Source organism: Canis lupus, chromosome 6 (assembly GCF_011100685.1).
Source record: "Canis lupus familiaris isolate Mischka breed German Shepherd chromosome 6, alternate assembly UU_Cfam_GSD_1.0, whole genome shotgun sequence".
Taxonomy (NCBI): domain Eukaryota; kingdom Metazoa; phylum Chordata; class Mammalia; order Carnivora; family Canidae; genus Canis; species Canis lupus.
In genome coordinates, this window is record NC_049227.1 from 39911830 (window position 1) to 39927440 (window position 15611).

At 64.2% G+C, this 15611-nt stretch overlaps 1 protein-coding gene across 3 annotated transcripts; it reads right to left on the reverse strand.

Moving 5' to 3' along the window:
- Nucleotides 1-1906: 1906 nt before the first annotated feature.
- On the reverse strand, nt 1907-14075 carry UBE2I (ubiquitin conjugating enzyme E2 I). 3 transcript variants are annotated; one of them, XM_038540854.1, is made up of 7 exons: nt 13944-14075; nt 9527-9603; nt 9250-9333; nt 8085-8157; nt 4672-4781; nt 4476-4555; nt 1907-2511 (listed from the first exon to the last, which is right to left on the reverse strand). In XM_038540854.1, the coding sequence occupies exons 2-7, from the start codon at nt 9590-9592 to the stop codon at nt 2448-2450; spliced, it is 477 nt and encodes a 158-aa protein (XP_038396782.1). In that variant the 5' UTR covers nt 9593-9603; nt 13944-14075; the 3' UTR covers nt 1907-2447. The 3 variants fall into 3 exon arrangements, with proteins under 3 accessions (XP_038396782.1, XP_038396784.1, XP_038396783.1); XM_038540856.1 differs by lacking the exon at nt 13944-14075 and adding an exon at nt 13286-13342; XM_038540855.1 differs by lacking the exon at nt 13944-14075 and adding an exon at nt 13068-13178.
- Between the last annotated feature and the right edge of the window lie 1536 nt (nt 14076-15611).

Sequence of the window (15611 nt, forward strand, 5' to 3'; positions counted from 1 at the left end):
CAGCGACGCAGCCATCTTCCCGCCCCACGGCCTAAGCCCAGCCGGGCCCCGCTGATGGGGCCACAGCGACGGGACGCCCCAGACTCAGCCCCGGGGCGGCTGGGGACGGACTGCGGACCAGCATCTCCCAGGCCCCTCCCTGCTGGAGCAGGCTCAGACCGGTTCGAGCCGGCCCAGGTCCGCGCTCCGCCTGGCCCTCCAACCCGCAGCTCGTCGTCATGGCAACCTCAACATGGAGGCTCCGGGCTGCGGAGGCTGCGCCCTGCGGGGGACGCGTGGGGGGTGGCTCGGGCTTGGGCGGGCCGGGGGGCTCCTGGGACCCTCGGCCATGCGCCCGGCTCTCCCAGGGCCCCCGGGCCAGGCCCGAGCCGCAGCCAGGCCCCGCCATCAGGGCCCGAGCCGGGGAGTCACCTGTACCCCGGCGCTGCGAGAACCTTGTCGTCCGCCCCCGAGGAGGCCCCTTCCAGGGGTCAAGGGCAGCACGGGTCTGGGTGATGCCGGGGCCGACTCGGTGGCACTGGCGTGTGCCTGGTCCCCGGGGACTGCAGGGGGCATCCCACCCTGCTGCAGGGTCCCCCCTGCCCCCCCCCCGGTCCCCGCGGGTCTGACAGCAGGGGGGTGGCCTGCGTGGGGTGGGCCGGACAGCAAAAAGACACACCCTGCAGGCGGCAGTTTGTGGAAATGTTTTTAATCAGAGAATTCTTAGATACAGTGGTTAATGTACTGCCCACAACTCCTTCCTAACCATCAGGCGCCTCATGCTGGGAACACACTCTCTTCCCGCACACCACACGGGATGGCACTTCCCATACTCCTGTTACAAGAGTCACATCTTTGTCAAGCCAAGGACTGTGGCACAAATGGACGTTTCGTTAGTCGAAATCATGACAATTTGCTAGAAACATCGATTACTTTAGAATGCTTTAACTAGAAAATATATTGAATTTCCATATATATTACCCATATACATGTGCAGCTGTTACTATGTGTAGCTCAGTTGTTACAAAATAAGACATTCTGGGAGAGGCTGCAAACACACAAGCCAGGAGTCCCCGGAAGGCCCTCTGCGGCAGAAACAAATCGCCGTCACCAAACGTTCAGCTCAGCTAAACATGCAGCCGAGCGGGTGAGCAAAAGGCACTGGAAGCTCCGGGCCCCGCAGGTCCTGTGGCTGAGGCGCCGCGGGGGCCGCCTCCACGTCCACTGCCACGTCCACCGCCGTCCTGCCGCCGGGCTGCGTCCAGGGGCCCTTCCCGCCCGGGGAGGGGGCTGCCCGCGGTGATGGGCGGGGGCAGGCCCAGCCCCTGCGGCTTGTCCCTGTCTCTGTCTCCGAGTCGGGCCCGCGCCGCGCCCGAGGCTGAGGGGACCCAGGTGCATTTCCCACCAGGCTGGCGTCGACTCCGGGAAGCTGTGCAGTGGGCTCAGGTTTCGGGGTGCTTTCCGAGGAGCACAGCCCCGCCGGCGGCCCGGGCAAAGAGTCCTCGAAAGCGCCTGTGCATGGTGGCCTGAGATGGGCCTCCAGGCATCCGGGTGCTGGGCCCCCCGCGCCCAGGGCAGCTGCAGGCCCCGAGGCAGGATCCGGCCGCCCCAGGAGCCAGGGGAGCCGCCTGCGCACGGTCCTCCCCGGGCTGGTCCGGCCCGTGCCAGCTTAGGAGGCTCCGATGCCAGGTGCAACCTGACCGCAGGGGCTCTGTGCGCAGCCCGAAGGCCCGGGCTGGGGGGCCGGCGCTGGACACGGGTGGCCGACCTCGCTACAGCACTATTTACAGAGGCCCCGGCGGAGCGCCACGTGGGTCCGGGCACCGTGGGGCACGGCAGCGAGCTGTGCTCCACGGGCCTGCAGCCGCGGGGGACCAGGCACCGAGATGCCACCTCCTCACGCTCTTAATGACGATAATGCAACAAAAACCTTTATATAAACAGTTTATTTACTCTAAACAGCAACACAGACAAAACGCCATATAAACACAAAGGAAGTGATGCGGAAACGAGACGCCGGCTGCCTTTGGATCTGAGGCTCATAAGCAACACAACCCGGGGTCTGCGGGAGCGAGGCGGGAGGGGCCGGCGGGGGCTGCGCAGCTCTGCACGTGGGTGGGAAGCATGCCTGCATCCGCGAGCAAAGGAAACTAGCTCCTCGGGGCTCATCGAAGTATAAAAGTTTATAATTTTACAGCAGTTGAAATACTGACATCAATATTAAAATAAAAGCAAGTTTTACATAACAATCAAAAATACAAAAGACTGAAGGAAGAGACCCTGTATGAAAAACCGGGCAGCTCAGCAAGTCGCGGACTGCGTGCCAGTGGCGGAAATGGAACATGGCGCCCGCCCACCCTCCCAGGTGACTAGTAATTGGACAGAGCAACGTTAGATTTGCAAAAATGTTGTAAACAAGTTCTTGCCAAACCAATCCCTTCCTTCTTACGCTGCCGCGCGGTTGCCACTTATGAAGGTGCGAACTTCTTGGCTTGTGCTCGAACCCTCTTCTCATACTCCACTCTGTTTTGGCTGAGGAAGGAGGTCGAGAGAGACAGGTCAGCGGGTGCAGCCCCCGAGGGGGTCTGGGGGTGCCCACGGCGTGTCGGGGTGCACAGCGGTCTCAGAGGGTGGCCTCGGGTCAGGAAGGCCGGGGGGGGCGGGGGGGGGGGGGGACCAGCGGCTACGTGGGAAGCCGCGGCCATTGTTCCGGAAAGAAAACCCAGATGGCTGGGCACTGGTCGGCCACAGGCGCACGGGGCCCAGGGCTCAGGAGCAGGCTGTGCCTGGGGGGGCACCCACCTGGGGGCATGGGGTGCCCCTCCCCAGGGAGCTAGGGGTCCCACCGAGCCGTGCTCCCTACACGCACGCCTCGCAGGGCGCTGCTCCGGGGCCCCCGTGCCCAGCCCTGGGCGTGCACAGGCGCCAGTGCCGGCGCCACGAGAGCCAGCCACCTGCTCGGGCCACGGACACTGGAGGCGTCCAGGCCCCGGGACACACTGCTGGCTCCCTGCTCAGCCAGTGGCTGGGGCCTGGCCCTGAGGTCCCAGGGCAGAAGCGCTCCAGCGTGTTCTCAGAGGGGTGCTGGCAGGAGAAACCGTGGGAACGAGGAGCCCGGGTGCGTGAAGACACCCAGTGGACCCGCTGCGACTCGACAGTGAGCCCTGGGCGCCCGTGGCCACCCCCAGCCACCGCAAACATCACTCCTGCGACAAGGCACAAGCCAAGGCAAGCCAGCTCTGCGAAGGCCACGTGGCTGGTCGAGGAAAGGCGGCGAGTCCTGAGTGGCCCTGGACACCCAGAGGCAGAGGTCAGTGCCCAGCTCGGGGGACAGCAGGCCATGATCCTGGGAGTTGCCGGTGCTCAGGGGCCAAGGGGACACGTGGCCTCCAGCGGGGCCCACTGGGGACACGGGCCTCGGGCCTGCTTGGCAGGGTCCTGCTGCCCGGGGCCAACACCAGGCTGGGCCTAAGGCCCTGAAGCCCCTTCTCGTGGGAAATGCATCTCCTGCAGCCCCGCCCTCCCTCCGATGGCCCCTGGATGGGCGGCCGGCCACTGTCCACGGCGGCTATAGAACAGTCTCCACCCGACTTTGACCCTCGGCACCGCGGATTCCAGACCCGTCCCCTGGAAGGAACAGGCCCCATCCAGCCTCCCCAACCCCCGGATGCTGGCCCCGCCGTGCAGAAGTGGGTCCCCCACCCAGCCCAGCCCAGGAGGCCGGCTGGCACGGCCAGGGGACCCAGGACCCCCCACCACAAGGCCTCGGCGCGGGGCCAGGCTGTCCCTGCGGCTGACCTGGCCAGGCCCCCCATGCTGGGTTCAACCCTGTTGCTCCCTGGGAGCCGCACCAGACCCTCGTCCCTCAGCGCAGATGGTGGGCACCACAGTGCCACGCAGGGAAGGACTGGGACAGGCGTGATGGCCTGGCACCTGGTGGGACATCCCAGCCGCTGGGTGACCAGAACAAGCCAGGAGGCCCCGTGGGAGGTCTGGGGCCCCTGGGGAGCCATGCTACTGGACACACCTCCTTTGGCGCCCACACCTGGGGGCTTTCCCTCGGAGCTGGACTGGGCTTCACCGAGGCTGATGGCTTCCCTGGCCATAGCTCATCAGGGACAAAGTGGCCAACAGGAGCCCACATCACCTGACTGCCACCTCCTGAGCACCCCCTACCCAACAGCACTGTGGCCATACCAGCCCTGGTCACCCGTTCCTGCCCACCACAGGCCCTTTGCACATGCAGCTCCTGCTGCCTCCCCAGGGCCTGCTTGTTTGCGTCCTGCCCTCAGATGCTTCCTTGACCACCTCACTCAGTGTCCCGGTCACAGCCCGTGTCTCAGAGCCACCCTCGCAGGCTGCCAGGGGCGACAGGGACTGCTGCCCAACTCACAGCCTGCCTGCCGCTATCCTTCTCATGGGCAACCCAGACGGGACTCCCAGGAAGTGTGTGCAAACCAGAGCGGCCACAGCGAGGGGGCCAGACCACTACTAACCAGTAAATCGTGTAGGCCTCTGCTTGAGCTGGGTCCTGGATATTTGGTTCATTTAGAAGTTCCTGTATTCCTAACAAGATCTGTGTGAGACAAAACATGGAGCTCAGGGGTTTGAAAGGCAAACTGTCCCAGGACGTCGGCCTCGGCTTTGCAGCGAGACCACAGTCGTCTGGCCCCGCGCACCCTGGCGCCCTACCTGCTTAATCGTGATGGCTGGCCTCCAGTCCTTGTCCTCCTCGAGGATGGACAGGCACACTGTGCCCGAAGGGTACACGTTCGGGTGAAACAGCGGTGGCTCAAATTTACCTGGACCACAGGGAGGAAGCAAATGCGTTTCTGGTGGCAGCTGCTGTCCGGCAGGATGATGGCCGCTCCCCTGCCCCGGAGGGCCCCACCCCTGGCCGCCCCCACTGCTCCACACCCCTCCCCAAGCCAGGACAGATACAGGAGGTGGAGAGGGGCCGCGGCTGGTGAGGACAGTCCTGGGGTACAACTGAGGGCAGGAACCCTGAGGCCCCCAAACAAGTGGCCATTTTCAGAGCAGATCATTCTGCTTCAGAGAGGCCTGTAGGACCCCAAGCACCCCACTCCACATTTTTTCTTTTAAAGCATGAAAGTAAAAAAATAAAAAATAAAAAAAGAACACATGTAAGAAATTATGAAACATAAAAGAGCAAGAAAATTGCCTCGAGCCCCCCTGGGACTGTTACCTGCAGCTGACGTTTCAGGGCACCCCCCCTTTACTGTAAATGCCAATTACCCCCAGAAAGGTCCAACGGCTCAAGAGAAGCCTGACGAATCCCCAGTGACAGACACATCTGTTAACACCCCCCCAGTACGCGCTGCACCCATCGAGGGCTCTGGTCGTGTGGGCAGAGCTAGCTCTCACGGTCACGCGTGCTGCGGCAGGTGGCGGCCACCCACCCCCAGCTCGCCGGGGCCCCCCAGCCCACCGACCGCCACGCCGGAGGGACACGAGTGACCACAGACAGCACCGTGACAGGTCCCTGAGAGTTGCTGGTGTGCGCACGTCAGACCCGAGGAGGAGCTGCCCGGTGCCGGCGGTCCCGGAGCAGAGCCACCCGGCGACTCCAGGGGAAGCATCCCTGTTCACTGCGACGCACGGTCTACTCGAAATTCCTGTGCGAGTCTCTCGTCCGTCTTTGTCCCAGGCCGTCTCTGGGCTCACAGGAGCACCACGCACGTTCTGGACACAGGCCGTCAGCTGCACGTCTCGAAGGGACCTTCTCCCACTCTGTGCACCCTTTCCGTGTCTCTAATCGCACTTCTGGGTGAGGACAAGTCCTTCATTAAATGAGTGGTCGGCCTTCCTTCTCATCTAGGAAGGCGCAGCGGCCTCCCCCAAAGCCTTGATCCCGACTTCGGGTCCTGCTGGCTTGCTCTGCTCGGAGTCCCTTCCTGTCACAGGGGCCGCTGCCGACTTCCACAAGGAACCCGGCCCTGACCGCTCTATCTGGGAGACTGGCCATGTTGCGCATGTCAGCCCTCTGGCTGCTGGGACCGTCTCCCATGGTCCAGCCCCTGGCGTGTTCACGGGCGCTCGGCTGCCTCCAGCCCTGCTTGCTGCATACGGGGCCGCCCCAAGTTCAGCCTCTGTGGACACGGCAGGTGGCTTTCCAGAGGAAATATTCAAGAGGCACAGTGTCTAGAGGCCCCCCGGCTGGCTGTGGCTTGCAGCATGTGGGGAGCAAGGCGGGCAGCCTCTGCTCTGCGAGTGGGCCTGAGGGGTGGAGGGCCTCTTGGGCAGGGCCTGCTGATGCGATGGCCACTGCCTTTTCTGATTCGCAGATGCCCTTTGTGTGTTGAGGAAAGTGCCGATGAACCTACACACTTCTCCCCTCCTCACTCCCACTGGGGTCTTCTGGTGGAGGCAAGGCCCACTGACCGGCTTTCCACCTGCAGGGGCGCCCTTGTCTCCTTCACGGGTTGGGTCTACCCAAGCGATGGAGAGGCCGCCCGCCCGGGTCTTCCTCTAAGAACTGCACAGCTCTGCCTGTTGGGCATCAAGGTCCATCTGGAAGGCTGTCTGGGGAGGAAGGGGAATTCCCGTCTTCTGCTAGGATACCCCGTGGACCCAGGCCCCTCACTGGCCCACCCTCCCGCCTCTTGTTACTTTGGTCAAGAACTGAGCCCCTGTACACATGGCGTGTGTGGACTCTGCTCTGCAGGCCCATGTCTCAATCACCATGTCCCTGCGCCCAGGCTGCCCGGCTCCCATCCTGCCTGTCATGCTAATGGGGCTGGGTGCCCTCTACTAACGAGCCTCCGCCCTGGCCTCCCAAGCACCCTGGGCACCCCAAGGGCCTCTGGGCACTCTGCACTCCTACACGTTAGGGTGTGCAAGGCAAGTTCCACAGAAACGTGCCTGCATTCTCACTGGGTCCCCAGACGCTCCGTAGACTGGCTTGGAGAGGACGGACATCTTCACAGCCTCGGTTCCGGCCTGTCACGGGGGCCAGGTGGTGGGTCACTGGCGCCATCCTTGGCTCCTCTCAGTGGGGCTCTGGAGTTTGCAGTCTGGAGGCCCTGAGCCTCTGGTTGCATTTATTCCACAGTATTTAATGCTACTGTAAACAGTCTGGTTTCAACAGTTTCATTTGTTGCTACTTTATGAAAACAGGTTCTCACATGTTCATCCTTTGGCCCACAACCTTCACAGACGGGTGTCATAAAGCACGTCTGCACACTGTCCCTTTCCTGCTCTTCTGTGGGGATTTTCTTCTTCCTTATTGCATTTGCTTGGAATTCCAGCATCATGTGGCACAAAAGTGAGAAAAGCAACTCTAACTTGTCTCATTTCTTAATTAAAGCAATTATTTAAAGTAACACCTGCCAAGTGGCAAAAACTACTCAAACAGCAAAGAACCACCCGAAATGAAAGCGCCTATCACCGTGGTTACCCAGCTAATCATTAATTTTTAAAATTCTTCTGGTAAATACCCTTATAATGGAAAATGTACGCCTACCTTCTGAATTAGTAACCCCAGTGTAAACATTTACACATGGCCTTGTCCGGCCATGGACCATGCCGGACGCATCTACACACACACACACACACACACACACACACACACACACGCACATTAGCTCACTGAATTAACCAACTGTGGGCAGGGTTTGTGGATCTGCAGCTACGAGACCGGAGGGACTCAGTGCCCGCCTGGCCCCGAGTTTTGCTAACTGCACTCTGGTGCTCTAAGCGCAGCCTTCTCTGGCCGCTTTGGTGTGCTATCTGTCCGGGGGCGCCTGCGGCCACAAGCCAGATAGGAAACTGTCACCTACAGGTGGAGCACCAGCGGGGGAGGGAAAGGAGGCTGTGAGAGGCGAGGCTCTGCACCGCGGTCCTTCTGCATGCCCATCCCTGCCCGGGCTGGGGTGGGGGTGGTGGCACCTCCTCCCCAGGAAGCGCCCGGGAGCTGTCCAGGGCATCACAGCCAGGGCCTGTGACTAGGCCCATTACGTGCAGCTCCCAGCACTGGGCGCTAGGAACGGGTTCAGATCCACAGCCGGCTTCGAGGATGAGTGCCCCTGGAAATGCCCCCAGGGAACATGGGACTTCCGATCTCCGCTGGACTTCACTCTACTTACATTTTGGGGGTGAGGATGGATAATCGTCTTTGAAAAGCATCCGTAGTTTAAACAAGCCTCCTTCCCAGGGAGTCTGTTGGGAAGCAAAGCTGTAGTTAGGTGTGCTGCTGGCCTCTGTGGTGGGCCGAGCCCAGGAGCAGCTGGCTTCTGTAGCAGGTCCCCCAGCACTGCCCCCACAGGGAGGTGGGCTCCTACACTGGCCCAAAGATCAGCTGTCCCCGTGACAGGACTGTCGGTGCTTCCGTGGGCCCCAAGGGGCCCTGGGAAGAGCCCTCCCCAGAGAGGAGCAGGGCTGGAGCTGGACTTCTGGGAAGACAGGCAAGGCCTGGCAGGCTGTCCCTGGTGACCCCAGGATGAGGGATTGGGATCTTTACTTGAGCAGCTGCCTCGAGGCCCCCCACTCCAGCTCCATGACCCTCCCCAGCCTCCTCTGGGAGGGAGATGGCCACACTGTGCCTGCCCTGGCCTCAGATGAGGGGCCAGGAATGGTCTTAGCAAAAGCAGAGGTGCAGGCTGGGCGCTCAAAGGTCGGAGAACCCAAAGCACATCATCTTGCAGACAAAGCCATGTCCTAATCCCATTGGCTTAGCAGAAAGAAAGGAGACTGACTGTTGGGAACCACCAAGGCTGAGCTCCTGGGACGGTCATCGTGAACCATGGGAGGAAGAAACAGAAGCGATGAGGTGTCGGACCTAATGGGGACCCCTTAGGGGCCTCCTCTCTCTTTCAGGGTTTCCCGGGAAGAGCCAGATGTGGGGTTGCTGGAGATCCTCACTTCCAAATGCTTCAAGCACGCCCATCCTAACCGGCCTGGCACACGTAGGCCGCACACGGCTTTCCCAGGGGGCCCACGTGGGACTTCCACACCTGAGGGCCAGCAGCCGCCCTGGGCTCAAAGACCACCAGGACCCAGCATCACGAGGCTGATCCTGAAGGAAAATGCGAAGGCCCTCAAGGCTCCTCTTGCCCCAGAGATGCAGCAGGTCTGCCCCCCAGGCTTGGTGGGGGTGCCCAGCAACCCCCTTCCTCAGCCCAGCTCCTGCTTTCTGAATTACAGCTGCCCTGGGGGGCTGTGTGTGTCACATGTCACCTTGGCCTCCTCCCCACTCCTCCAAGAGGGCATGGGGCCCACACACGGGGCTAGCCGAGGAGCAGCACCTCTTACCCCTTTCTTCCCTGGAATGGCACACTCCCAGTTCATGAGGTTCATCGTGCCGTCGGGATTCTTTGTCGGGACAGCCACAAAGCCCTGAGAGAAAACAACCACACAAGCACATCAGCGCCGCGGCATCTCGTCTCACCCACTCGCAGAACCATCCCATGACCCCCCACGGGCCCTCCGCACAGAGCACGTGACAGGCCCGGGCTGGACGGGGACGTCCCGGTTTCCGTCAGGAGAAACGGATCCACTCTGCTGTGTGCAGAAATAAAGCTTTCCTTACAAACGGGTGGTCCTTTCTCCAGGCTTTCCTCTCCTGGGCGAGTCTGCTGAGAGCGATCCCCGACATGTTCAAAGTCCCTGGAAGAGACCAGGCAGGGCGTGTGGTTAGCAAGGGTCGGCCTCAGGCTCCTCCGGCCCCTCTGCTCTCACAGCTTGCTGCACATGCACCGTGCTCTCAGCGAGCCACCCCACCTGGGGGCCCCACGGGGCTGACCCGGCCTCCCCCCTCCCAGGGCCCCCACTGTGGTCTCCATTTCCCAGTGACCCCGAGGTGCAGGGAGGTGAAGGCACAGGCCTGGGGCTACACAACTGTCCAGTGCTGCACAGAAAGGCCTGGCCAAGCACTCCCGGCAGACGCCTGCACACCTGTCCCCCTTGCCAGTGCCGAGGTGGGGGGCATTAGGCCCGCGGCTCAGAATCTAGGTTCTTGTCTGGTCAGGAGAACCACCCTTATTCTTTTTTTTTTTTTTTTTTAAGATTTTTATTTATTTATTCATGACACAGAGAGAGAGAGACAGAGACACAGGCAGCGGGAGAAGCAGGCTCCACGCAGGGAGCCCGACGCAGGACTCGACCCCGGGTCTCCAGGATCACACCCTGGGCTGAAGGTGGCGCCAAACTGCTGGGCCACTGGGGCTGCCCAAACCACACTTATTCTTGAAAGCAATGGAGTACAAAGGTGCCCCAGGGCGGACATCAGTTCACACCGCATCATGCGCAAGTCCCTGGACAGCACCCAGCCCCCAGCACCCAAGAGACCCACCTCTCACCAGGGCCCCAGGCGCTACCCACTGCCGTCTCCACTTACCCATCCCACAGCCACCCCCTGCCCCCAGATCCACAGCCGCCCCACAAACAACAAATGGATCAAGGCCTATCTCCCATTTACTCAGGGAGTCAGCAGGAGGTGAGTGGCCAGCCCACAGCCTGCCCAGCGTCCACCTGTCCTGGGAGCGTGCTGGCTGTGGGAGACGGCAGCTCCGAGCCCCCAAGGCCTGGTGCCTCTGGCTGTTCCCACCAGTGGCCTGGCGCCCGCTGAGCACACCTGTGCGCAGCCTGCAGGTGGAACAGACTCTCTGGGCTGCCGCTCACCCAGCAAAGAACAGGCTGGGGCGCCCCCAGCTGCCCTTGGCTCCCTCCTGCCCTGGGAGAATCTTGCCCTGAGTCTGTTTGCTGCTCTTCAAAGTCCATGGAAACATCGAGGACTCCTAGAATCCAACATTTACCATAAACAAGGCTTTAACAAGACAAAGAGGGTGTCTCCTAGAAGGGGATGACAGCAGCCTGCCCCAACCCTTCAGGCAGGCTTCATGGACACCTGGCAACAAGTCTCTGCTCTGCTCTTATGGGGTTAAAGGTCCAACAACCCACGCTCCTGAGTACAATGCGGGGTTCTCCACAACTACCAGGGTTTTCAGTTGGGTTCAGGAGAACCACCTCCCAGCCATGTTCCTGGGCTCAGGTTCACCTACACCCCTGCTTCCCCACCAGGCTCGACAGACCTGGGAACGACCAGAAGGTAGGGCCCTGGCTAAGTGTGGAGCCTCAACTCAAACCCAGCTCACACACCCTCAACTGCCCCTCAGCAGTCCAATCCATATCATGCTCTCTGCCCCAACACCTACCCCCCACCCCAGCCACCCCCCTCCCGGTCCCTGAGCAGCACAGTCCCCTGCCCAGAGCCCACACCGTCATGCAGCAGGGGTGAGACCAACAGCTCAGCGGACACAGGCCCTGGACCTTGCTATCTCTGGCTCTCCAGGTGTGGCCCTGTGTGCCTGTCAAAAATGCACGTCCCAGACCCCTGTGGCCTTACGTCAGAACTCTGGGCGAGACCTAGTGCCTGGGGTCTGGGAGGCTCTCGGTCAATTCTCTTCCCAAGAAGTAAGCCAAGTAGGAGGAAGGGTCTGGGAATCACCACTGCAGAACACGACTGTAGTCCCTGGTGTCATGCAAGAGACCAGGTCTCAGGAAGCTGGCTGAGTTATGACAAACCGCCAGACCAACTAGATGGGGTCCCGTTTTAAAAACCATGTACTTAGCTTATAAGAAAAACAAAAAGTCAAAAATCACAGCCCTCCATTCAGAAAGCATGACATGATGACGACACCCCCCCGCCCGGGGCTGCCGCCTGCAGCTTTTGGCACCGTGACGCCAGAGCACACCTTGTACGAGGTTCTGATCTTAACTGACCTCAAGACTACGTTCGATATAGACAACAGCATGCTGACCCAGAACAGAACTGCAATTCACCACATGATCCCAGAATCCTAGTCTGCCCCCTTCGTCCCCATCCGTGTACGGACCTGGCCGCCAGGAACACCTGCCAGGGGGAGTTTGGGACCAGCAAGGTGCACCCCTGCCCAGATCTCCTTCACAGGACAGCACACTCGTCTGGAATATTTGTTTGGGCCAGAGGCGGGGGCCCAGCAGTGCAACAAGGGCGAGCGCTGATCCTGAGGAGGAGGATTAGGGCTTGCAGGAGCGTAGGCCAGTCTGCCTCCCAAGTGTTCTCTGGTTAGAAGCGGGCAGGGACCCCGATGCCGGAAGATGCTTTACTTCTACAAGTTTCTCAAAACCTTCATTTCCACTGGTCCTTCTCCGTGGAATCTGAGCCAACCCCAAGCCTTGGGTCAGTGGAAATGCCCTTCCCTGCAGGAGGTTCGAGGGCACAAAACACTCCTGCCCCCGAGCTCCCTGGCGCACACAGCATGATCACCGGAGCACCCCCTTCACCCCCCCGGGGAAGCAGACAGTGCAAGTTGGCAGGAACCTTCTGCTGAATTAACCAACACGGAGCCTCAGCGACCAAAGACAAGCAGCCTGGTAAGCAGTTCTGTAGTTGAGATGCAAGGTCCCCGGTGAGCCTAAGCTCTGCCAGGCATCTAAACAGGTTTCTGAAGCCCCAGGCCGGAGCTCCCCAACACGGGGCGCTCTGTGGGGGCTGGGGGCAGGCCCTGCCAGGCCAGGCCAGGCCGTCCTGAGCGCCGTCTGCAAGCGTACCCGTGGCACAACCCTGCCACCTCTTCTGCCCTGAAGACTGGACAGGACCGCCCATGGAGGCCCTGCCCCAGGGCCTGTGTGAGGGTGTCCCAGGTTGGGGGAAGTCAGGAGGGGTGGTCGCAGGAGAGCTCCTGCCGCGGGGGTGCTGCTGGGCCAGACCGGGGTGGGTTTCTGCCGGCGGGACAAAGAGCCACAGGTGCACAGCTGCCCTGTCCCCAGCACACACCTGGGCTCAGACATGCTCCCACTCCCACCAGCCTCCAGTTTGCTACATTTCAACCACAGCAGGCAACCTCTCATTCAGAATCCCACTTAAGACCACATCTCCCCGGGACAAGCTCACAGAGAGGCACTCAGGGGGGTGGTTAGGTGCGAGCCAGACGCCGGGAGATGGGACGACCCATCCCCAGGCCGGGGAGACAGCCCGAGGACGGGAGCGGGCCCTCCAGGCACAGCCACCTCCCGCCAGGGTTCCCGCAGCGGCGTGGACTCTCGGTGAACTCCCCTGGCGCTGTGCTCCGCGACCTGAGGGTACAGACCTCAGAGCCGCTTCCTGGCTGCCCTGGCTGCCGGGGTTTGGGCTAGGCACTCATCTCCCGTCCGGACGGTTTCGGTCTCATCTGTGAAATGGGCGCAGCACTGCGACCCCTCGGGCCTGTGCGGGACGCAGACACGCTGCGAGTGGGAGCCCCGCCCGGGCCGTCCTGGGCGGCGCTCCCCGAGGGGGGGACCTGCTGCACCCGGCAGAGGCACCTACCTGGCCGCCCGCCCCCCGACAGCTCCCGGGACCCCGGGCGCCGACTCGGAGGCCGGGTCCCTGACCTCGGGGCTCCCCAGGCTCCGACCGCCCGGCGCCCCGCACCCCGTAAGCAAAGCAGGAGCAAGCTGGGGTCCGCGGGGCCGGGGCTGCCGACTCCTCCGCGGGCCCCGGGGTCCGCAGGCGCCCCGGCCCCAGCAGGTGCAGGCCCGGCCCCCTGCGCTCGGCCCCGGGAGACCCCGCGGGGCTCGGGGCGGGGGGCGCCTGGCGCGTCGGGGCCCCGCGCACGAGCTCCGCGGCCGGCGGGCGGGCCGTGACCCCGGAAACGGATCCCGCGGGCGGCAGCGGCGGCGGGCGGGCTCGCATCCCTGTCAACCGCGGCCGCAGCTCCGGGGCCGCGCCGGGCACGCGCCGGGGGGCCGTTCTCCGCGCTCCCGGCCGGGCGCGCGCGGGGCTCGAGGGGCCGGCGGGCCGCGACCCCGGGGCGGGGGGGGGCGCACGCCGCGGACTGAGGCGGCCCGGCTCCGGGCGGGGGGGGCGCGGGGCGGGCCGGGGCTGGGGGAGGCGCCCGGCCGGGCCCGACGGCGGCGGAGGCCCCGCGCCCCGAGGCCGGCCCCCGCCCGCGCCCCCCGCCGCCCGCCCGCGCCCCCGCGCTCACCTCGGGCGGCCGCGGCCCGGCGAGCGAGGCGGACGAGGCGGCGGCGGCGGCGGCGGCGGCGCTCCCTTTGTCTCGGGACTTCCCTCCCGAGCCCGCTCCGCGCGCAGCCCGAGCGCTCCGAGGACCCCCGGCGGGCGGGGCGGGGCGGGGCCTACGGGGGCTGCCCGCCGCGCGCCTGCCCCGCGCGCCGCCGCCGCCTTCCCGCGCCCCGCGCCGCCCCGCCCGCCGCGCGCCGCCCGCCGCCCGCGCCCTGCCGCCGCGCGCCCCCGCCCCGGGTGCGGCTCCGGAGCCTGGGTCGGCGGAGGCTTTCCCGTCGGGCGGCGCCGCGGACACCTGCGCCCTTAAAGGAGCCGCGTCCCCGACCGGAGGGAGCGTCTGCAAACTCCCCCTCGCGACGCGCGCGTCCACCCGAGGACACGCCGGCGGGCAGCGGGGGCCGGCGGAGGCCGAGACCGCCGAGGGCCCCCCGGATGCCGCGCGGGCAGCTGCCCGCGCACGGGCCCCGGAGGTCTCCTTGGGGCTGGGATCAGGGGCCGGGGGAGAAAAGCCCACTGAGGCCTAAGGATCCCCGAAGCGTCGCAGCGCGGTGACGGTCCCCGGAGCACGGCGGCCTGTGAAACCCCTTGCGATTGGCCAGCTGCGGGCCCGGGGCGGGGCGCCCGGCGAAGCCGCCCAATGAGTCGACCCGGCACAGGAGGCCGAGCGCCCGCCGGACCGACGGGACCACAAGTGCTGACGCTCCCTAACCCGGGGGCGGGCCGCCGGGGCCGCGGGCGCATAAGGGAGGGGAGGAGAGCGGACGGCGGGCGGAGCGAACCGCGGCCCCTCCCGGTCCGCCGGGCGTCTCCCCGTCGGGCCCGCCTCGTCGCCCGAACCCCAGGTGTGTGTGGGGGGGCGCCTTCCGAGGTCAGTCCGCTGCCCCGGTGGGCGCCTAGGGGTCAAGCAGCGGTGGGTGTCTCGGGCACCCCCATCCCCGCGCAGGGGCCGCTGGAGGGCATCGCGGCCCCGGGCTGCAGGTCGCGGGTGGGGGCACTGGAATGCCGGAGCGGCGGGCCTGCACGCCCCCTCCCCCTCCCTCCCCTCCCCCTTCCCTCCCTCCTCCGTTTCTCCCCCCTCCCCCTCCCCTCCTCTCCCTTCCCTCCCTCCCTCTCTCCCCCGGGGCCCCGTAGTTGGCACCGTGCTCAGGCTTCCCCAGGGGCAGGGACCACAGGCCCCGTGTCCAGCGGCTGCTCAGGGCATGCAAGCCGCGCCGCTCCCAGCCCTCCTGTTACTTGGGGAGTAAAATGAGGGCGTCCCCCTGATGCGGGGCCTAGGTCACCACCCCACCCACCCCCACCCCGGCCAGCAGTGGCCTCTGGGGCTTGGCTAGAGTGACCGCCGCCCCGGTGACCAATGAGCCAAGTATAAGCGGTCACGTCCCCGCCAGGCCTGAACTCCGCCGGGCTGTCGGCTCCTGAATCCCCAGGGCCACCCCCATGGGCCGCTGCCGCCCTGCCCCTCCCCCAGGCAGCTGCAGTTCTGCACCTGAGAGTGTCAGGACCATCTGGGGCTTATCTGAGACACCTGTTTCCTGGGGCTTCTGATTCACCAGAGCCCAGGGGTCCTGCGGGCGGGAGTGTGTGTTTTAACGAGAACCCCAGGAGAGCCTGCTGCACGGCCCACTTTCTA

What these genes read in the sequence shown, in the direction of transcription:
- UBE2I (XM_038540854.1), bottom strand. Translation starts at nt 9,592, where the DNA reads ATGTCGGGGATCGCTCTCAGCAGACTCGCCCAGGAGAGGAAAGCCTGG. An exon ending in TCCATCCTCACCCCCAAAAT is followed by an intron (nt 4,782 to 8,084) that starts GTAAGTAGAGTG and finishes CCTGTGGTCCAG; the next exon opens with GTAAATTTGAGCCACCGCTG. An exon ending in CAGCCATCACGATTAAGCAG is followed by an intron (nt 4,556 to 4,671) that starts GTAGGGCGCCAG and finishes TGTCTCACACAG; the next exon opens with ATCTTGTTAGGAATACAGGA.